A 23,724-nucleotide genomic window follows, 5' to 3' on the forward strand; every position below is an offset into this window, starting at 1 on the left:
AGCATCATGGGGTATTTATCCATCTTAACATAAGGAGCACTTTCATTTACTTATCATCCATGATCACCATGGATTTAAGTACATCTCCAGGAGATGGGGCTTTTGAACACCATTATACCCATGACAATACTGTGTCTAACTGCTGAACTTGATTACTATGACATGTAAACTTGAGAAGTTTTTTAATTGTATAAAACAAATCTTTAATACTGGGAGAGAAAGCATTATTTGCTTACTGTAACTTTAGGATGTATTCTTACTAATATGTTGTCATATGTGCATTTTACATGTGTGTCTGCCTGCATGCCTAAGCATGTAAGTGGGCAAGCAGTCTCACTATGCAGCTAAACAACCAGCTCATTCCAAAGGTGCCTTATTGTGACCGTACTTGAAGTTCTGGTTTACATGAACTGGTTTGGTTCCCACACAACTGCTCAACCACTTCTTTTAAATGGCTTTGATGTGGCATAGGTTATTTACCATTGTTTAATACAAGCCTCTCTCCAGCTCTTCAGAAGCAGATGTTCTAAAAGCTGGGTGCACAGATACGAAGGATCTCGTGACACCACCTTCCCACTGGTAGCGCTGTAATGATGCCGTTACGTTCATGCAAATACCTCAAACCTGAGGGTTTTAATTAAACAACTGGACTCCAGTCCTTGGACTGAATGCCAGTGGTACCCACAAGCCACAAAAGCTCAGCACTAAAGATTAAAAAACCTAGTTTGAGCTCGCTTAATGTGCTATGAAACTGTGTGTTGTCAACAACTCTGTGATCTCCAACCAACTGCACAACAACCCCCACACACGCACATGTCCTTTCCAACCAGGGTGTCGTATAGATCTTCTTCACAGCTTCAGTTTCATTTGGACCAGAGAGGCCAAACAGAATGAAGAGTAAAGATACAGCTGAGAAAGCTCCAGAGTAACTCCAGAGATTCTTCATTCAAAGCCAAAACACGTGTAAGAAAAAACCAAACTCTTTCCAGGTTATTTCTCAGGGACATTTATGGTTACAAGCTTTTTCTTTGAATTCTAAGAAAATACTACTCCTTCACAAAGTGATCTTGAAGCATGCAAGAAATACATGCATCATTCTGTATCAAAGAAGGTGAAAAAGCTTCAAAATTTGTTAGGCCAACAGTTCAGAAATGTTACAGCAAGAAGAAAACATTTCTGTTTGCAGCTGGGTTTTTTCACTGTTTATACACAGTGCAAGAGAGGGGAGTACCTGGATTGACTCTATTCCTCACAGCACTTCAACACTCTTTCATTAAGCTTGCTGAATTTCTGTTAGTGGTTGTTGAATGGCAGATATTAATGATTACACAAGGACTGCTCTGTGGACACCTTTCCTTGGAAGTATTAGCTCTGGAGAAGGCTCTTTTGTAGGATACCTATTATGAAACTGAACAAGCACATCTGCTACTGTGTAAGGCTCTCTCAAAGAGAAAAGCAAGACTTCAAAACGTTTCAAGGAAGCAGCAGCAGCCTTCTTTCTGATAGTCCACTGACAAGCCACAAAACCAACTTCTAAGAGCTTCTTCTAAGAGCACTAGAGGAAATTTGAGTGCTTTAAAGCTTATTTTTAGTGACAAAGAAACTTTTTTAGGTTTTGTCAGCATCAACCCTACTATCTTCCCTTACAAGCATAGTAAAAAATGCCTGTGCGAGTAAGAGAATCAAATTAGACCAAACAACAAATCAAAGAATTCTCAGTTAAGATTTTATCCAATTAACAAACATAAAATACATAATTCCATACAGCATTACCAATCCATTGATTTACACCTTAGATAGTTCACTCCTAGAAGCAGGCCACTGAGTGCTTTTTACTGCATTGTGCAATTACATATTTGGTGTATGTATTAATAAACACAGTATCAAAAACAAATATTCATTTGTTCTTCCTATTCATGCTTCTGTAAGCAATAGGGCAGCACAACACAGCGGAATAATATTTAAGCAAAACAGCCTCAGCCTCCCCTGTGTTCTTTTCATCAGTGGTGACACACTGAGTTCCAACTACCTCAAGTACACTTGGAATTAAAATGGAAACTGAAAAGACTCTCAGCCAGTAAGAGAAGAACATGATGGTCATTCAAAGCAACGCAAAGACCAGTCTGCTTCTTATTAGGAAATTCTGACAGTGGGAACAGTCTTGTCTGTTGAGCCTATCAGATGTTTTAAAAGGAACTTGCTAAGACTGCTTTACTGGAAGATACTCTTTGCTCTACCTCCTTTTGATCCAACATTCCTTGTTGATTGAAGACTCGGCACAAGCCTTACCTTTGCAGTGTCTGTGTAGCACATCTAATGCAGCAATGAGGAACTCGTGTGCATCTTGTTGCTCGTACCCTGCTAAATGCCGTGCATGAGTCCATACCAGGTGCAATAACCTATATGGAATGTGAGGAGATCGGTGCCCAGAGTAAAACTGCTCAAAGCAAAGAAAAGGACATGACTGTTAACAAGTTACACAGCCTTAATGCATTTAATTATTAAAATCTTTATGAGCGCAATTAGTCAAGTAAATTTAAATCATTTAACTTTGATGGTCTTAATAATGAAAAAGACAGTTTTTAATCAGACTACTGAAGAAATAGTCTCAGAACTGAGAAGTTTCTTTCATTTAGCTACGGATTAGCATTAACGAAAGAGGGACAAAACTCTCAAAACAACCTGATATCGACGCCTCTTATTGGAAGAGAAATTTCTGAAAGATCTGCCACGTTCCACTTTAAATAAATAAATACATACATAAACAAATAACCCAAACCAGTAATGGTCTCTGCTTTCCTGGCTTGAGGCTCAGCTCCTTCCTCACCCTTCTCCATTTCATCCAAGCCCTGCTGCTGCAACTCCTTTCATCTCATCTGAGTCTGCCATCACCTTTTCCTCACTCCTGACACCAACTCTGGCACCCCCAGCCTGAGGCTAAAGCCAGCAGCCTTCCCCAAGCAAGCTGACTTCTGCCTTCGTTCAAGAACTGCTGCACCATGGTACTGGTCCCAAAAGCAATGCAGAGCATCAGGAAAAGCCCAGACAAGGTTGTTCAGCCGGGCTTCAGGCTCCATCTGGATTTGGAAATACTGGTCTGCAGACCAATGAGGACAGAATATCTGCAAACGCGAACTTCCCCATGGCAGTGTACCAACATGCATTGATCCAACTGGTATTTCACTGAGGAATGTTAAAAAAGAAAGCATTTAAGGGCAATATTTTTGACAGTTGGAAATTTGTACGGCCTTCCGCCTTCCCTGACCTATAAAAAGCTATTTGCCAGTAAAGGGCGCCTGCAACACCGCAATTACATTTTGCCATGATCCTACCAAACTTACAGACGTTTATTTTTAGTTCTTCTTCCCAAACACAGAATACAGCAAGCAGCAAATGCACACAACAAAAATCAGGTTAAAAAACCCAGCAGTCTGTCATTTCTCACTCTTACTGGAAAAGCAGGCTTCCTTTCCCAGTTTCAAGTTCTCCTTCACCCAGCCTGAGCATTTCCTATAGGTGCAAGCACCGGCCTTGGCTACAAACACAGTTGGTCTTCTGAGGGCAAACGGTGCTAGAACTGGCTTATCTACTCATAAAGCCATTTCAAGTTTCAATGCATTTCCTTAAAAATACATATATTTTTAATTATTGTGAGCTCCCCTTGTTCCAAATCAGAAGATATACCTCTGCAGCCAACCACCACAAAGTGTTTCTATAAATAAAAAGATCAATACTCCACTGGGATGCCAACAAGAATGACACCAAGGGACCGGAGCGGTGGTGTGCTAATTGAAATCTGCTGACACAGCTGCTGCTCAACATAATTCGGGGAACTGCAGCAATAAAACTTCTCTGTTCTGTCATTCCTTACAATTAGTCCCAGAGCTTGCCAGTCATTTCCACCAACAGCACTCTCCATAATTACTCCACTGCAGACACTGGACCTGCCAGCAGCTTTTACATTCTCTCGTGCTTCATTGGGATGGGAAGAACCTAACAGGAAGCTTCATTGCATTACTGGTGATTATCACACAGAAACTAGAAACACAACTAGGGAAAGCTCTGATAACCATACATGTATGCAGAAGAAGCAGAGAAAGACTCTCTGTTCTATACACCAAAATGAAACAAAAGGATCTGAGTGTGTGCAGCAGCAGTACTGTATAAATGTATAAAACATCCATTCCAACTCTGCTGTTTCCTTGCTGCTGGAAAGACCAACCTACCAGCACTGATCCAATACATGAAAAAGATAAAAAACAGAAGGAAAAAAGTCAATTTAAAGCCTTATTTATTCATTATTACACAAAGCTTTTCATTAACTGTGCAAATCTAAACGGTTGTCTTTGTAAGTCACCTCTAAAAGACTTCAGTGGCACAATTCTTCCAAGCAGAAATTAAAATATTTTTCTCTTTGAAAACATTTTCAATCCAACAGTATGAGTTGTTTATTTCAAAGAGGTTTACTTCAAGCAATTTGCAAATGACTGGTGAGGCACTATTTAATTGCTGTTCTGGGTTAAAGCAGGATGCAGTGTCCTCAGTCTTATGCACAACTCGAGGAACCGTGTTTGTCCCACTTAAACATTTGACTTGGAAGAGTCTTGGCTTTGTATTTTGCATTACTGCTACCAAAAATATATCAATACTGGTCAGGGAGGAAAAAAAACAACAAAACAAACACCTGCACTCCTTTTTCCTGCCAGAAAAACACGTAAGGATGTTCCTCAATTCTGTGAATAAACAGATGCATCTGATGTATCCTGTACACATACCAGCTTAACACTTCCCTTGTAATCAAGAATTTACAGGCATAAATCCCGTCCCAGGCTCCAGTGCAATTTGAAAAGCTAACAGCTCCTCTTAGAAATTAGTTCTCAAAGGACTTCAGTTGTACAGAAAACTTACAGTGGATAAAGGGAGTGGGTAACAACTTTCAGAATATAACAACACTGACAGAGGTTTCCCCCAAAATGTAAAGCTTCAAGGATCCAGACAAGCAGCAATACCTTCAGGCTCTGGGTATTTTCTATTCTTATTTCAGAGATGAGATTGTACTAAATAGGCCCCAAATTTGCATTCTCCCTTACAACATGCAAGGTCTCTATCTACAATAAGGGTCCTACCTCCTTTTCTACTTTCTACTTCCCTTGCAACTTATTTTATTTACAAGCTGTTCCAACCCTGTACAATCTTAAGATATCAAAGCCATACATCATCTCATTTCTTCTCCTTTTCGTCCTCACTTCTCAACTTCACACAGTTGTGCTGGGAACTTCGATAGGCTGCTGGGGATGACTAATGATGGGAACAAAGAAGGCTTTGTTCTTTACATTTCTGAGTGGATGTGCTGCATTCTGCTGCATTCCCAGGTATCCTTGCTATTCTGGTCACAGAGTACAAATTCACCCATCCTAACGCACTGAGCGGTTACCCCACACACAAACTTACCTAAACACTGGGATGTGGACCATCCTAGAATGAATTTTTGTTGGTAAAGCAAAACTAAAACACAAATACCAGTAGGTAAAAGGGTAGACAAACCCTTTCAGCAAAATGGTTCATGAACATATTCTGTATGCTCCGTTTTCCCTTCATCTAGTTCCACCGCTGCTCTTCCCAAATCCTTTTCATTCCTTTTCTTTTGCCATGTAATTCATGTCATGGTTACACTGAGAAAGGGGTTTCATCAGCTCAAGTGAGAACGTTCATTACGTTCATTGATAGCTATTTAAAAACAAACAAACCCTCAGATTATTGCTTTGCATGCTTGCAAGAAAAGCTCAAGGTGAGAACTCAGTCCAGAGAACTAACTGGCACTCACCACCAACCCACCACAAGGTGGAAGGACTTTAGACTTTCCTACTTAACGCAGACAAATCACTGGTATAACGTATATAATTGAATGATTTTTTTTTTAAATAAAAAGTAGGGAGAAATTCATTTCTGTTAAACTGCAGAAGAGTAAAATTTGCTTATTTACATATCCTATGTTTCACTTAATGTTCAAACTGGTCTCTTTCTCCACAAGAATTCTTACTTGCACGCATTCTCCAGATCCCCTGGCATTCCATTTGCCTAAGATCACACCTTCAGAAAAAGAAAGGGTGGAGGAGAGATGAAATAAATTAACCCTTGCCCCGATCGTCTGTCACTGGGCAAGGCACCTTGGGATAACTGCATCCGTTAATCCTGGTGGGAAAGCTTCCTAAAAACAAGATAGAACCTGAACTCAACTTTCCCTGGTAATTCAATTACAAAGGAATTCTTAAGAACCGCAGTGCTGAGATCTCCACTAGTTGGCTGTCCTTCATTCAGACCTTATCTCTGCAGAGATGCAATAGTTAGAATGAAGAATCCTATGCCATATATTTGGGATGTGAAAGATAACCAGATCAGGACTGCAAGATACCTGTCTTAATTCTGCACGTGCAGAAATTCAACTGAATGGGAAACAGAAATTTGCAGTGAGCTATGAACACAACGTGGTATTATTAACGTTAAAACCAATAAAGTTGGATGTGACACAACAGTTTTGTTTGTGGAATACAAAGCGCTTGTTTTACTTTGAGGAGTCACCTTTTGTTCTCCTCCCACAGCACTTTGTTGCAATAGCAGCACAGAATACTGCACTGCTGTTCCCACAGTCTAAAATCAGAGGTGGCTCTTTGCTCATCTGCATGCATCTTACAGAACATCAATTATTAGAACTAATGCAAGTGTAGGCATGAATTCTGATCGGGGAAAATGAAGGCTGAGATTCCCAAAGTTGTGTGTGAAATTAAGCTTGATTACAGTTAAATTTAATGAGAACACTGCACTTAAAGCCCCATTACTGTAACTGCCCATTCTTTACTACGTGCTCGTACATAATCCAGCAAAAGGCATCTCAGGCCATCAGCAGGGCTGAGCATACAGGAAAGGAAACACAGACCAGGCTCAGGCAGTGCTGATGTTTCCTCCAGCCACTCCATCTGTAACGCAATACTCATTTCCTCCTTTCCCATGGGATTTGTTTTCTTTTCTTAATGCACGTGTATAAACAGAACATGGCAAAATTAATCAGAATTAGACTTCAAACAACAACCTGATGGACGACCATAACAGTATTTTTTTTTTCCTTTATAATAAGCAAATACATTTCTATATTACCAGTCTACAGGAACTATTTCTGTACTTTTTTTGTGTCTACTGATATTTCCCCATTTAACTCCACGTCTGGTCTGAATAATGCTGTAGCTGCTACCTATTGCTATGTCTGCTTTTAGTTTTTTTTTACCTTCTCTCCAGACAGGCTTAGCAATAATTGAAAAATCAATCCAAAAATAAGTAGTACAGTATGCAGCTAATGACTGATAAACAGCATGAAATTTACAGATTGCAGTGAGTGCTGAGTGTGATTAGAAAGAACTTCATACTGGAAAGGCTAAGGGGACTTCACCTTGCACACACACGGAACTCACCTGCACCAAGATGCTGCACACAGACATCCCCAGCTAATTTAGGTGCTTTGTACCAACACATACTATGGCCCTGCTTTGCTCTGCTTACCAAGAAAAGCAGATCACTCCTGGAAAGGCACAGGACTGGAGTGTATGTGTGAGCTTGTTTTTAAAGACATCTCCTTTTAAAACCTGAAGCTTACGTTTAGCCATATAGCCCTTAATTCATTACAATAGCAAAGCTCATCTGCTATCAGCTAAGGACAAGAACGTGCCCATCACATGCAGCATAGATTAGACTTAGGGAAAGGCACGTTGCAAGGCCAGTCACCTGAGTGAAAAAAAAAAGAACCGCTGCTCATATATGCAAGGTACAAACTGTATCAACACATTCACCTTCCTACGTCCTCCCAGCCATTAATTTGTTTCCACATAAGAGATAATAGCAGAGGGTTTTCTGTTAGGAAGCACAGAGTCAACAGCAGTAAAATACTTACACAAACCTACACAGTTCAGTTCCTCAAACCACAAGGCCACATACTGCTTTATTCTTATTCCCATTATCGCCAGAAGAGCCTGTGCCATATTTTCCAGTTACAACTTGCACGTTTAATTAACACACGCATTCAGCTTTGAGATAAACAACTGCAGGTCAGTCTCAGAAAAGCAGGCAGCACTGTATTACATCCAATACAGCACTGCCTAAACAACGATGACTTAAGCACAAGTCTTCAAAGGCCAAGAGTTTTCTTTTCAGCAGTCAGGTATTTCTGACAGCAGGATCTCAGTCTCTACTGCTCTGATTTGCGACCTCAAGGGGAAGCAGAATTTGCATTCCTTTTACATTTGCAAATAGAACACAATCCCTTTTGGGATACAAAACAGCCAACATCTGCGGAAAGGTGATGCTATTGCAGCAAACAGCACTCACCTCCTGAAAAAGCGTAGACATTTCACAGACCAGACATGAGCTGGGACTTTGCATTTCACATTTGTGCCTGTCGGAGAGGAAGAAATCTCGCAGCAGTGGAGTGTGGGTAAGTGCCTGGACAATACAGTTCATAAAACATGTGTTCCCAAGATTGATTAGCCCTCGTAGACCTATAAAGACAGAAGGAGGAGGGGATGCGTAAGCATTACTGTATTTAGAAAATAGTACACTTAAATTATTTGCATTTTTATACAATTTCCACGGTGGTGTTAACAGATTTACTATGTATGCTCCAAGTACACAACTTTACGTTTAGGTAAGCTATTGGTTTTGATGTACTCAAGTCACAAACTGCCACAGGCTTTCTTAACTACAGCACGATTTGTTTTTTTGTTTTTTGTTTTGCTTTAAATTCTTAGAGGAACATAAAACTCAAAGTACAGCAACACCAACAGCACTATTTTTGCAGAGGCCATTTTTCCAAACATCACCAAAACGTGCTCCCTCCTCAAGCTCGTACCCAAAGGCAACAACAACTGATAAACTGCAACAGTATGACACATTAAAATAAATCAGTTTGTTCTGAGGTCATGTAAGAGGCTTTCCCTCTCGCAGGTCACAAAATCGAAGTAAGATTTTTGTACTGACAAAATACAACAAATATCTTCCTAAGACAGCCAGAAAAGGAAACGGCCTCAATATAAGCCAAACAAAAAGCCAGGCTGTGACACCCAGTACAGACTTTGTGCTTCCTCCTTCCCGTTCAAAACCCGAGATCTGAACAAACACCCTTGAAGAATAACTCTGAACAGTGCTAGTTCCACTTGTGTTTTAACTGCATCACACTTTTATCTATAGCACACATCACAAAAGTCAATTTGGAATAAGAGGATTCATCACACCTTAAGTCAAACGTTCAGTAATGCCCACAGATGATTTCTTGTGCCTGGAAACCAAGGTGCTTAAAGGAATGCTCTTTTGTTGCACCACTGAAGAGAGGTTAGGAGTGGGGAAAGCTTTCAGTCATTTGCAAAGTCTAAGTGAGAAGAAAAACATGCTCAAGTCCTTGAGTACTCTTCCAAAATGTTAATGCCACCATACAGGAGTGCTAAACAAGGTCATCAGGTGGACAAGAATGATGATTTTTTAATTGAAAGTTTACTCTGAAACAAGGAAAAAAAATGCCCTGACACACACATACAATTTTGCTGTCAATTTAAAACGAGCGTGGTCCTCTTTTGCGATATAAACAGAATTACTACATAAACCATGAATGAAAAAATGAATTACTTGATAGAGAACAAAGCATTGCCTTGCCATTCCACAGGGAAAAAAAAAAGATAAAGAAAAGTATCAGCTGGCAACGCTGTGCTAATTAAAAATGGTGCAGTTCCCTTGCAGTACACCAGACAGTGCTCAAAGGGCTCTTCAGCATCTTTCAGCAGGAGGAGGTGTGGTCCAGTTGCTATGTTACCAGAGAGAAACGGCACTGCATCAGCTGGAGCTGCACACTGAGCTGCAGGCGATGGATACAGAGCCCTCTGAAATCTCCTTTTCTGTATCTAATGAAACACAGCCCTCCTTCCAACAGCTTCCTGGTGCTTCTGTTTATTCACAGTGCAGGACAAAGTTCCTCATGTATATTGCAGTAACTTCTATTGGGCAGAAAGCTCATTGCAATCAGCTGCTTTATTTTCACGCTGGGAGGCAACAAATGTGTGCACATCATTAACAAAGTGTTAAATAGTTAATTTGGTGTAGCGGTCTGAAAAACAGTGCAATTCTGCAACACTGTACACAGTCCTATGTCAATCCCCAGTCTACACACCTCTGCAAACAACATCAAGCAGAAAGATGTTCGTGCTATGCACGTGGAGAAATGTTCAGTTGGTATCTCCTGCCTACTTCTCTCCTTTATCATCTATTTAGAACTTACTGGTTTTATTTGAACCAATCTGTGCCAACAGATGCTTGTGAGGCTCCCTGGACAAGCCTGAGATGCACCAGGGTATTTTGAGCAGAAAGCTCTCTCTCTATTTCTCTCTGGAAGACTTGGCTATACTGGTTAGCAGCAGCATTCAAAGTCAGCCTGTGCAGCACAGAAGACAAGTGGAAACCAGCAGGTCCACCTGGAGACTCACCCTATCTTTTTTTCCCCTTGATATCTAGTAGAAAAATCACAAGTAAAAGCAAACACATAAAGGCAGCTTTTTGGAATCATTTATTAAACATCATTTATCACATGCCTGAGGCTGGACCTTGTTTCCCTGTGACCACAAGAAGAATCAATCTTCCTCAAAGCTTCCACCAGACAACCAGTTACAACTCCATAGGCTCTCTTGCTTTGCTCTTGATTGGTCTTCGGTGTCGGTCCTCCACAGGTAAAAAAAAGGGTGCTTCTTATGCTATGGCATCACTTGAATGAAGCAACACAAAACAACCTGCAAAACAGACAAGGCTGAAATGTGAATACCTCAAACCCTTTTAAAAGTAAGAAAATGGTGAATGTAGTAAAACATGAGAACTTACTTGACTGGAAAGGGAAAAAGGTAAAGGAGCATATATAACTCTTATCCTTAAGAGAGCAATGACTGCAGCTGCTAAACTGTCTCTCAAATTGACATCTGAAATGGGACAGGTACAATGCACAGAACTACAGTTAAGCTACAGCATAACTAACTGGAGCATCCTAAAAACATCAAATTTTGATGCATGTGTACTGAAGAACTGACTGAACTTAGAAAGACACATTCTCTTGCATGGAACTCTTATGGAAAAGGAGTTTTATGGGAGAGAAGCAGCTAGAAACCAAAGCCCATGCAGCATTCCAATCAGTGCAATATTCAGAAAGTAAATGAGTTGTGTCTGCCACACCCTCTCCATTAAGAAAGTCTGGCAATATTTAACTGGAAGAGACAGCACTGAAACATAACAGACATAAACTAAGAGAAAAATAAAGTGTCAAAATCTTAAATGCAGCAGCCTACTTTTGTGAGTATGAACATCAGTAGTGCCCACCAGTATTAATCATCTGACAGTACTTGTCTAGAGGGTGGGCTGATGCCAACGATTCCCAGCAGACTTAACTGCTCTTATAAGGCTGTGGTACGCTGTAGATTTCTGCTGTGCTTTTTAGTAGTAACTTTGTCTCTGATTTTAATGAACCGTTTCCAGAACAAGCAAGATCAACCAGTGAGATACCTCAACTCTAAATGCAGATGGGTGCTCCTGTGGTAATCCTGTTTTGTACAGAAGCACTACTTTCCTCATAACTTTACAGATAAAAATGTAAGTACTGGAAATAAATACTGCAGTCAAGACAGGTCTATCCTGCTTGGTATTAACAAAGAAAATATTTGGTCATAATCACCACTATTTCCGCTCTGTCACATGCTAAACAGGCAGGGTGTAAGCAAAGCAGCAGGAATTCTACTTGTGCAATGCCCTCAGTAGACATAATCCTGTGCAGGAATTTCCTTTTACACTCACTCTCAAAGCTGTAAAGCAGCAGGCTTACCTTTGTCACCTTCAGTTCTTCCATCTTCTTCCAGTACCGGTTTTTGATTTTTCAGATGCTCGAAGCAACTGATCTGCAACGCTGGGCAAGTGTGCTGCTGTGATGCAGGAATGTCCAGAACAGCAGTTCTGCAAGTCTACCCATGCAGGTGAAATGAAAACACCAACACAAGATAAGGAAATTCCACTTCTCATGGAGGGCAGGGGGCACTGGGGAGGTGGAAATGAGAGGACCACACATGAACACAAAAGACTGAAAAGCAATCAGGTGCTTAACTCGCCCCTCTGAAGAGCTTTGTCTCAAAAGCTAGGATTGGTGCTGGGATGGGAAGAAGAGCAGATAAACCAGACTGAACAAATATTACCAGAAAAACCTGTGATTTAATTGAATGAAGATCCTGGAAGCAAAAATGTAGGTCAGCAAATAATGCAACTGTGACATGAATCAGGAAACTGCTCAGCACAACCAGATCAAGAACCTTTGTACATTAAGAACAGGTCAGCACCACCTGAGCGCAATTTTCTGGCCCCAAACCCAACCCTCCCAGTTGCCCATCTGTGTCAGTGAATCCCTGAAGCTCCACCAAATCGTATCAGAAGTCAGTGCAAGCTGAAGAAGTGCTCACTAAAATATTTAGAGGAAGCAAGTTAACATAACCCTTGGAAATACAGTGCAGCACAGCAATAAACATTTTTAAGTTTGTTTTTTCATCTTATGTCCATACAGCAAGAACATATTTATAGTGCATCTTTCTGAAAATGTATCTCAAGGGAGCGCTGCCCTACTTCTCAGTACCTAAAGAGGGGAAAAGAACCCAAACCTCTCAGCTCCCAGGTAGAAACCAGACTGCACATTTCCAGAACGCAGCTGTTACGAATATGGGCCCCAAACAACCAACACACCACTGTTCCATTTGCATGCCAGAAGCAGCATAGCTTCTGCTGATGGGGTCAGTGGTAGCAATTGCTCTCAAAAGATGGTCCCTTTTGAAAAAATACATCTACTAATTTCAGAGAGCAGCAGTGTGCAAATAAACGAAACTAGAGAAGCTTACACAGTAAGAAGCGTGATGTGCTGTGCCACCACTGGTCATGTGAGCCATCAAAAAGCCATGACACTGCACTGGATTTATTCCACGGTACTTCAGCTAAAGAATCCCTTCTCAGTTCCTGCATGGAACCCATACAGCAGCACAAGCAGAGTCTAATTAGAACTGTTTTGTTCAAAGTATTTTACAAACTCACCGATGACACTCAATATTAGTTTTAATTTGAAAACAGAACCTATGAAGAAGTACTGCTAATAAAGAGAAGACTTATTTGTATCCGCTGCATTGGGAACTGTACCATAAATCCCAAGTTTACCTGCACCTGCAGAGGCAGAACAACAATCACATCAGAAAAAGCTTTCTGGAGAAAAAAGACATCTCTCAGGAAAAATAGCATTTGTATTCTAAATGAAAATCTGTCTTTATTCTTCCAATTTCTGGCAGAAGATTTTGGATCACTGTATATTTTTCATTACTTTTGAAATAAATTACTTACTAGAAAAAAGTTTGCTCATGTGTATAGAAATAAACTGTCCTTGATTCCATTTCCAACAGAAAACTCTGAGGTCCAGCTACAGGAGATAGCACACTGGAGAAGAGAATGCTATGCCATGAAGGGCACACGTACATCAAAGTAATTAACTGCTGAAGTTGAATAGAGTGCTCTTCCTTGCATGTATCACCAGTATTAGGAGACAGAGACTACTTAGATGGACGCATCACTCAACCTGCAAAGTTCTCTGTTTCGGTATGTCAGTGCTGTACAGCAAGTGGGATCATCCTCATTACTTGTCTGCTTACCCTATTACCAAAACTACTCAGCGAGAAAGGAGGGTTGGTCAATTAATTACCAGGGATTAACCAAATGTGACTCCTTCTGCAGCTGAGTAACTACCAACTCAAAATGAAATCCAACCAATGAAAACAGACCACAAAAACACACCAGGAAATACACCCTATGCACCAAAGCTGTGACCTTCACAACATGTTCTGCAGTCCACTGCTGGGTTGTTCTTTTTCCCCTGGTTGTTTGCTTTTGTCATTGTTGGTTTTGCTTGTTTGTAAGGTCCCAGCCAAGAGTTGTTTTGCTTTTAGAAAGAGGCACTTGCTCACCTTTCACACTGCCGAACGGTTCAAACACAGTAAGAAAAAACAAAGCACATATGAGCAATGTGTCAGTTTGTATTTCCCAGTTAGGCTGTAAGACAGATCTCCCATTAAGTGTCAGGACAGAGAAGCAGCACTGAAACATGTGCTCAATTGTTTCATTCGGGTTCACATGACAACCCAAAGTCTTTTGGCAATAACTTCTGGCACATTTCTGTGCAACTGGGACAGCTCCATAGTGACCTCAGCATTCATGCAGACGTTCCCAGTTCATCCTTTTTTATGCTGTGTGAGGAACGCCATTCAAAATTTCCCTTTTCCACATTTTCCTCCTTAAAATGCCTGAAAAAAAAGTTAAGTTACCAATAAGTCACAGCCTACCTACATTAACTCGTCCAGACACACCCACAGCAACGGTGGTGTCTCAGCAACAGAGCTGAATTCAATTACATTCAGTGCAGATCCTGCCTCTCCTGACTGCATTGATCGCATTTGGCATTTTTATTTAACAGCTTCAAAATAAAATCACATGAAATAGACCTACGGAAGTGATACACTACATCAAAGTACTTAAAATGTAATGGGAAGACAGAACAACAATTCAAAAGCAACTCAGTATACAGGAGAATCTATGTGAAATTAAGTTCAACTAAAAAAATACGGTGTAGGAAATGAGAAAATTTAAGTTCACAAAGAGGAAATAAGAAGCAACAGCTATTATAGCAATCCAACCTAAGTGACATGACATAATCCTGCACTGAAGGGGCAAATGGAACACTGTGAAACTCAACAAGCTTCTGATGAGGCTGAGAGGAGGTTACTCTGCCCTGCTGACACAGTAAGGCTCTCACTGATGATGCACGGAATAGAGCACCCAATTTAAGAGATCTATTCAACCCAAGGAGAAGGCAAGAACAGGAGTGAAAATTTGCATGAAATTAATACATGAGACTTGAGAAACTAACTGAAGAACCCACTGGTTGAGTCAGTTAATTAAAAAGATAGTGCCAATGGAGGAACAGACAGGCTGACAATTTTCAAATACGTGAAAGGCAACTGCAAAGAGGACTGTAATTAACTCTTGTGGCCTATCCAAGCTATAATAAAAAAAAGACTGTGCTCACAAGAAGTGAAATTTAATTAGATATTAAAAATAATTGTTTCACAGTTAGAAAACATTGCAACAGGGGAGTCCGGGACTCCCTGCAGTTGGAGCTGTTGAGAAGCAGCTCTCAGTTGTCAGTAATGGCCTCGTACACCTGACCCAGACTAAGAGAAGGCATGAAGTGACCCCTCCACCTTTTCATTGGGCTGTTCACATATCCAGATTAATAGTACAGCACGACACAGAACGGAGCAACCACCTCTGGCAAGGTGGGAAAGGCAGGGCATTTTCACCTGACAGCTCATTCAAACTCACAGCTAAGCGATGCCAAAGGGGATGCTCCCGCTGCACCGAGCTGGCACCTGACTCCATGGTGAAATGGTTTAATGTGCCAGTCTGGCAGAAAAAGCAGCCTCACCTTGAAAGGGTTTGCATCACCTGCAGACAGTGATGAGCTTTTGACCCTTCAAGCAGGTTCGAGCAGCTCAGCAGAGGTCAGAGCAAAAAGCCACGGCCGCAGTCAGGAGGGGCTGCAGAAATGTCAGTTCCAGAGGCAGCCAACCCTCCTGCCCCCAGAACACCTCTGCTGCAACACACCTCCAATGCAGGCAACTGTCTGACGCCGCAGTCTGAGCAGCAAAACAGCCACAGCCTGAATGCACACATAGCTATTCCTACCATAAGGCCCTGGAAAGCAAAATTAACTGCCCTGCTTCCAGGAAAGGACAGAGAACCTCTGCTGCTATAGAATCAGGGCTTCTAACTATTCTCAATGCCACTTTTAGGCTGCATTGATATTTTGCATATGAGCTTTTGCATTTGTGGCTCAGCGCATCATTCATTTTAGTAATGCAAGAATAAAGTCAGAGGATAATACAAAAATCAGTCAGCATCAGGATCTGGTACTTTATTTCCTTCCTGTCATACCTGCTTGTGTGGATCAACGAAAAAGTTTGCATTTATGAGCAGTGCTATAAATCGGCTCCATAGGAGCTCAGCAGCAGCCGTGAATCATACTGTACTTCCAATTAAAAGCAGTGGCATAATATTTGAACAAAACTGCAGTCAAGCTCAGCATAGCAGATATGGATTTGTGGCTTATTTGAACACAGAATTGCTAGCAATGATGTGGGAATAAACAGCAGCAAATGATTATGAGATTCAGTACAACGTCTACCAAGGAGGGTTTACCAGAGGTTCTGTCTCAAAGAGACAGGTTGGTCTTTCACCACCACCCCCCCACAGGCCAAGCAACTTATAAACAAACAAATGAAAAAGCACAGTGTTTCAGACTATTGTTGCACAGAAGATGAAATACACTCCAAACCAGACGCTGATTCCAGAGATGCCCAGAACAGAAGGTGATGCCAAAAAATGAAGTATTCCACAACCCAGACGAGTTCCCATTCTTCGCCATTGGGCATGCTGCCTCTGATTTCACTGCCCTGTAGATACTAAAGGTGACTTTAGTGGTGGCTTCAGTATTCCAGGAGCAATTTCCATGACGTGAAGCTATGTTGTTCCTGGTAAAGCAATGGCTGCCTTGTATTTTAAGTATGAAGAATAATCTGAACTTAAAGCCAGGCAAAGGCCTTTAAATAAACTTGGGAAACAGTTTAATCCACCCCTACATAAAGGCTTTCTTCTTCCTAAGAAAAACGATAGCTTTTCTGCCTGTCATTTATTGTCTTCAGCATTTTTACTGACCATCTGCATCACAAAATTATTTTTATCTCAGGCATCAAGAACCAATGCATCATGCTCTTAAAAAACAAAAAAGCTATACAGCACAGACTCACTTGTGGCAATCATCTCCATCTAGTTGACTCTCTCAGTCAAAACGAGCAAAACAGAGAAGACATTAAATTCTGCAGCAGAACTTGCACTAAACTTCCCTGAATTTCTTCAGTGGGTCTTGATATGCCAAGTAATTTTGTCTGTTGGGCTTCGACTTGATCCAATCTCTGCCGAGATCTCTTAGCAGGGAGTGAAGCACACTGAGGAATGAACACATGTAATCTGGATCCCAAGCTGTCACAGTATGCAACAGCAGAAAAAATGTCTTTCAAACACAGCACCAGAAATCATCACACAGTGCTCTAATAGTCAACAGTGTCTCTGATTATCTGAGCCCCACAACACCTAAAGATCAATCAGCAGGAGGACAAAACGAAATACGATGCACTCCCAGCACATGCCGTCACACCGAGAGCTGCAGTGGCTATCTGTGCCCACACAGGTACACGCACTGCATAACACACCTTGACTTAGCAGTGAAACCAGACCCCTACAACCACAGCGCTCGTTGCACACTGAGCTGTACAGAGCTAAATGAATTTGAATGAACTGAATAAAGGCACAGAGGAGCCCTAAAGCAATGATGAGACTCAGGAAGGAGCTTGTCCCGTCTCAAACACCGTGCAGCACAAAGTTTAAGACAAATGTCCCACGAATCAGAGCACAGGAAGAATGATTATCTGCTAACTGGAGGAAGCTCAGAGAGAAGAGACATTCAACATCTAAAAAAAAAAATAAAAACAGCAGAGAGTGAAGAGCTGTGCTTGTCAGAACACTGAATGACTGATCCAGAGCTTTAAGACAACTGGCCTTTAGACACCAGTTAGGTTGTAAGCATATCTTTTGAAAGGTCTATATAGCAACATGATGGCAAAGAAAAAAAGTCTATCAACAAAATTAAATACATCAAAACGTAGCGCAGAATTAAATATTCGCTTTGCCCGTCCTCAAAACAGTGAAACTCAAAGCTCAGTTTGATCTTGTATGAGAGGCACAGAAGCGTAAGACTTGCAGTGAGAATCCTGTGCAGATGGCATCCTTAAAGAACAAGAGGTACTCCCACCAAACTGACAAAATCAAATTCACACCCGCAGCCGTCCTTTCCCCCCAATATCACACCATATGCTGCCTACAAGTTTTTACCCTTCCTCAAAACAGATTTCACAAATTAATAACTGAAGGAGTAGAATAACTGCCAATGAAGTTTAATGCACCCAGATATATCAATATGCACAAATTATTGTCGAACTGGCGTAGAGCTATTCCAGCAATCCACGGCACACAAACCATGCCACATGCTGTTTATGCACAGTACTCGTTTTGGTATATACTGCATCTACCTTCTGTCCACACAAAACCCAGCACTGGGAGCAGATACGAAAGAACAGAACGGAAGGTTAGAGTAAACACAATCCAAAAGCGATCCACAAATCAACAAATCTGATTGGAGACTGCTGGCCTCAGTGAAAACATCTTGCTCCCTAATGACATGAAGTCGAGCAAGGGAAATACAGCAGCAAACCAAAAGTATATTTGTTTCTTCCATCTATTTTTAATAGTAACAAGTATCTCTCATGCTAAGGGTACTTCTCTGCCCATGACAAGACGGGCACAGCAGTCAGTGTAGCTCTGTGGGTTAATTCTGAACTTCCTCATTCAGCTCTTGATTTAGAGATTATGGCACTACCTTTGCACTGACTACAGCACTCCACAGCAAGAATTCACCTTCCATTTCAAGGCTTTGTTTTTACGAGGATCACTGCTCGATGCTGGCTGTGTTCAAGGAAACAGGAGGTGCATCTGCTGACCTCTGGACTGCTAGAGGACAGGGAGGGCAGATGCAGAAAGCCAAGCATTTTTAACATGTTTTCCTATAAAGCATCCGTTATTTTAGTTTATTTTCCACTGAACAACACTAGAAAGAAATGCCCTGCTAACCTTTATTTAACTTTAAACAATCAAAAGATCAGCCACCATCAGCTTCAGATAAAGAAAGATACGTTGTTCAGAGGGCTATATGCTACAATTGGGGTTTTCTTGGTAAGAAACCTCCCTTCCCATTAAAAAAAGTTCCAGTAGATAACGACAAGTGATTAACATTCACTGCAGTTTTCACGTTGCAAGTCTGCAGTGTTTTGAAGGCGTGCTGGTTACATAATCACAGTGAGAAAAGCACAGCATGGAAGAAAGTTAACTACTGTACCACCAAAGAGAGGTAACAAATAACTGAGTCAGCAAATATTTCACACTGAAGTTGAACTGGCATAAAGGAGGGGGAATTTCCGTGCTCCTACCTACCTGGATCCAAACATGAAGATGATGCATCTGAAGAGGTGCAGAAAATAGTTTTAGGAAGTCAAACTGCGATACTGTCTGTGAAATAAAAGTGATGTGTATGGATCTGTAACAACTATGAGTCCGCTTTCAAACACCCAGAGGAAGAGAATCAGCTTTGAGATAGAAGTTTGGAACGTGACCCAAGTCCTGGACCAAGAACCATCTTCCAAGGAACTTCACACTGTAAACTCAGTGTAGCTTTCTTTGTCTCAAATCCCCAAGAGCCACCTACAGTTCCAAAATCAAAATGTTTTCTGTGCAAGTAACACGGAGAGCAGTTTTCCAAGAAGGAACAACAGAAAAATTCAACCCAATTCCAACCTGCCTAATGCACAGTTTAACTTGGTACTGCTGTCTTCATGGGCTGAACTGGAGGCAAATGCCCAGGAATTGTGATTCCAGCTTTTCAAACGTTTCTTTACCAGCAGTATTTTGTATTGCAGCAGCTACACATGTGCTTACACTTCAGTGTCTCACTGATTTTATCCCCCTACTAACAAAACATGCAAAACAAGCTTTATAAGAAGGACAAAAGAAGCAAAAACATTTACATTTTCAAGAATTCTTTAAAAGCTGTATGAAAAACCACTACTCCTCAGCCAGCAGATACACAGCTTGCTGTTCTGCTGCAAACTAAACCACTCCCACATAAAGCCAGGCAAATTAAAACCTTCACCAAGAACCCTGAGACTAAGGTTTTCCTCATCACACATTTAGCACATCCCTGCTAAAGCTGGTTTCAGTGCCAACCTATCACCAGGCTCAAGCATCAAGGTAACTTCTCAGAACTGTATCTGACATTCTGTTAATCTTTACTGGAAAGAAAACACACAGGATTTCTGTACGCAGAAATCAATATCCCAAAAATCAAAGCATCTTACTTTTAAGAGCTGGTAAGAATGCTCCTCATATACATTAGTGAAGTCTGTTAGCTTCTTCACAAACCCATACTAGGCTGCAAAAAAAAAAAAAATCAACTGAAAAAACAGAGGTACCCTAACAATGGCCCAAACCAGTCAGTTTTGCTGAATATCTCCCTTCCCTTCCCATTACAGCTGCCTGGCATTCCTTAGGAGAAACGATGTTCTGTCAACTAGTTTGTGTTTCCCTTTGCTGCAGCATCCTTCACCTGAAAGCAGGACTACAGCCTTGGGGCAAAAAGTGCTTTGTAAAAAGAATCAGTATCCGCCCTTTCTAATCTTTACTAGCTGAAAAACATGCCCTGCAAGTTTTACCTACTTTCCAGTCCTTAGGAAAAAAGCAGGCCAGATTTTATATTAGTTACCTCCAAAGTTGTCTTTTTATTTTCCTCCTGGGGAGGAAGACTGCAGACAAAGCCATAAAGCCTTGAAGCAATCCATACACACTACAGCAGGAATGGTGAATGGCACAGGCCAACACGGACACAAACTTCAGCCTTATAATGCTGATTTAAAAAGAACACACAATGGCATAATACTTTGGAAAAAATAAAAACAAAAAACAACTGAACAAGCAACAGTAGAGGCCACAGCAGCTTACCAATGGCGCTGCCTTCTGAAAAACGCTGCTCTGTCTTCTTCATACTGACTAATAAAAAGCCTGCAAAGCTTTTGTCCTGTTTAAAATGTACTTCCTGGTTTACTCTAAGCTCAAGCCCACTGAAGTGCCAGTCCAAGTGCATTTGTCTTCATTGGTTTTCCTGGAAGGTGAGTGAAAGAACAGTTCGGACGCTGGGTGGCTGCTGCCTGCGCGGTTGAGGCATCCCTGCTTTGGGCCAGCAGCTCTGAAAGCTGCTGAGTGCAGCAACACAGGAGAACTCAGCTCTTGCCAAAGCATGGCCAACAAAAAGCACAATGCCGTCTGCCAGGATAATGAACTGAGCAGCCTGAGTGAATGCCCAGGAGAGGGTGGGATCACATGGCTGGAATTAAGGGACCGAATGAATACACAAGGGTGAAATAAAAGGAACGGATGATCCCCTGATGGAGGAAAGCTGTTTTCCTCAGCTGTAACATCTTCACCCTTAGCCAGAGACATATGCAGCTGGTGCTTTTGCTTAAAGGACAGCATCAACCTGGAGAGAAGGAGGAGGGAAAAGACCAAAGTCTTCAGCAATGCTTTCATAAAAAATGCTTTTTAGGGTTTGGTTCTCTCAACATTCACTCCATAAAAACAGTGACAAGACAACAAAACATGAACAGGAAATGCATCTGCTCAAAGATGCTGTGACTTCCTACCTGGCATTAGCTTTGGAAAATCAAGTGACATGCAGACAAATGACTCTCAATACACAAAAAGGGTACTTTTTTTTGGAGAGAGATACTTATATTTTATCTTGCTGAACAGGCAAAACTTTGAAAGCCCCCACAAGACGTTCTGAAAACAAATCTTTACAACCCACTGTGTAAATCACAACTTACGCTTCGCAATTCTTGAGAGATTCACCGTCATCTCTCATTTTTCCTAAAATCCCACTCGAGGTGCAATTTTTGTGGATATATTTATTTCAAATATAAACCCAGTACTGCTTACAAAGCAATCACTTAAATGTAAGTTAGTTAAAGATGAGTCAGGGCTAAGAATTTCACGCTGAATAAAACCAGCAGCCAGTACTTCCGCCAAAGACTTCAAAGCACAATACCTCCCAGTTACCACTGCTTCTGCCCATGAACGGTCCACAGAGAACTTACAGAACTCTGAAGGATCACAGAGTGCTTCTAGAGAACCAGAAGTATTTTCCAGGTCCCCCTGTTCCTCCTCCCTTGCTACCTTCAGGCAGGAGCTCTGCTGCAGTATTTATTCCCATCCTGCTGCTGTCACATCCCATGCTCCGTGCTGCGCAGCTGCAGGACACCACCTGCTCCCACAGTGTGGCTGTTGGTTTTTGCAATCTCCCCCACCTCTCCCATTCATTCTGAAAAGGATTTGCTCACTCTTCTGTAAAGGCTATACCCTCTGCCTTCTAATCCCAGGTGGCTCCTGCTAATTACCCATGTGCCTTGGGAGTGTAATTCTTCCCATTGTTAATGTACCAATTTTTAGCCACAAAGTCACTTCACATGCTAATGAGAGACCAGCTGATCCCAAGCTCACACTTCATGTACTCAGGAGAACTCATCTTCTGGGGGTACTAATGACAACAGAGGAAGAATGGCTTTGAAAAGTTGTGCCTGAATGATGCTGTATTACTTTCACTTCAACTCTGATTCTATAATAAAGAACTTGCTTGTTAACTCAAGCTTGATCATTGCCCTCACTTACTGAAGGCAGCATCTTCACAGGAAAGAGACTGAAAAATCCTATCTTCCTTTTATGCTGCTAGAAACTAATGCAATGGTTGATTAGTCTAAGTTTTATATTGTTTTCCATATGGAAGTTTTGGTGTTTATAGGACACCAGAAACACCAACTTTTTCCCAAAATTTCCCAAAAATCCAACTTTAATCCCAAAATCATGATGAGTATTTCTGAAGACCAGTCTAGGCCATGACACATTATTGCTACTGAAATAACACACAATACCTTTAAGAAATGTCTCCTTCCCCCCCTCCCTCTGCATTCCTCACAATATTCCATCTTTTCACCCAAAAATGGTTGTGCCAGCACAGGGACAAAAGCAGCATGCTACAACACATGGATCACCAGAAGGTGTGAGAATGTCTTGAGCTCATCCTGCTACCAAAAAGCATATCATACGTTTATAGTACGAGTAGACCATACGCTCTTCTTGAATATCTTTAAATATGGAAGTTCTGCATTTCAAGTCTAATAAGACAAGAGAACACAATGCATGCATTGTTAATATTTACCCCGTGTAAGGATTTTGCATCATGGCTTTCAGGATGCAGACATTCAACACTGCCACTTGCTTAATAATAAATTCCAACAAGTCACTTCTGAAACGCTTAGATGCGACACAGGGAACAGGTCTTCATCTAGATTCCAAAATGAAGGAATCAGCACAGCTCCTGTGGCCTGCACAGCACTGCCTGGCGTGAGTTTTCATCTGAAGAGCAATTTACTCCATTGCAAGATTTCAACCAAAATCAAAAGCTAGCATTTTTGCTCACAGTTTCCTCTAAATGAATTACCAGTTCAATCCTCCATTATAACACACTCAATTCATGACCAAGTATTCTTCAGACAGATTTTATTATGCCAATGAAAGATGAATCCTGCAGCTATACAGAGTTCAAACAGCTCAGAAAAGCAGCACACACAAACACTGAGATGCACTGTGAGACTGCTAGAAATCTAGAATTAAAGAAATTACTTTGTACGAGAAGAGTTATGCCACAGAGCAGAACATTCACCCGCACAAGTGTCACGTAAACATGCAATAGAATATATTTTGTTGCAATTTTTCTATCACTTGAGCGTGTTGTAGATATGAATAACATCGATTTTGATAAATGTTATTATTAGAGCTAGAAACCCCATGCAAGATCTTCATAAACAA

At 41.2% G+C, this 23,724-nt stretch overlaps 1 protein-coding gene across 2 annotated transcripts in view; it reads right to left on the bottom strand.

Moving 5' to 3' along the window:
- USP22 (ubiquitin specific peptidase 22) overlaps nt 1-23,724 on the bottom strand; it is a gene marked incomplete at both ends in the record, with an annotated part of 86,829 nt that overhangs the window by 15,197 nt on the left and 47,908 nt on the right. For both annotated transcript variants that reach the window (XM_079542857.1, XM_079542858.1), the window contains 2 exons: nt 2,290-2,437; nt 8,374-8,543. In XM_079542857.1, the coding sequence (XP_079398983.1) occupies nt 2,290-2,437; nt 8,374-8,543 (318 nt within the window). The remainder of the gene's footprint in view (nt 1-2,289; nt 2,438-8,373; nt 8,544-23,724) is intronic.

The sequence above is a fragment of the Tetrao urogallus genome, assembly GCF_951394365.1.
Source record: "Tetrao urogallus genome assembly, chromosome: 15".
Classification (NCBI taxonomy): domain Eukaryota; kingdom Metazoa; phylum Chordata; class Aves; order Galliformes; family Phasianidae; genus Tetrao; species Tetrao urogallus.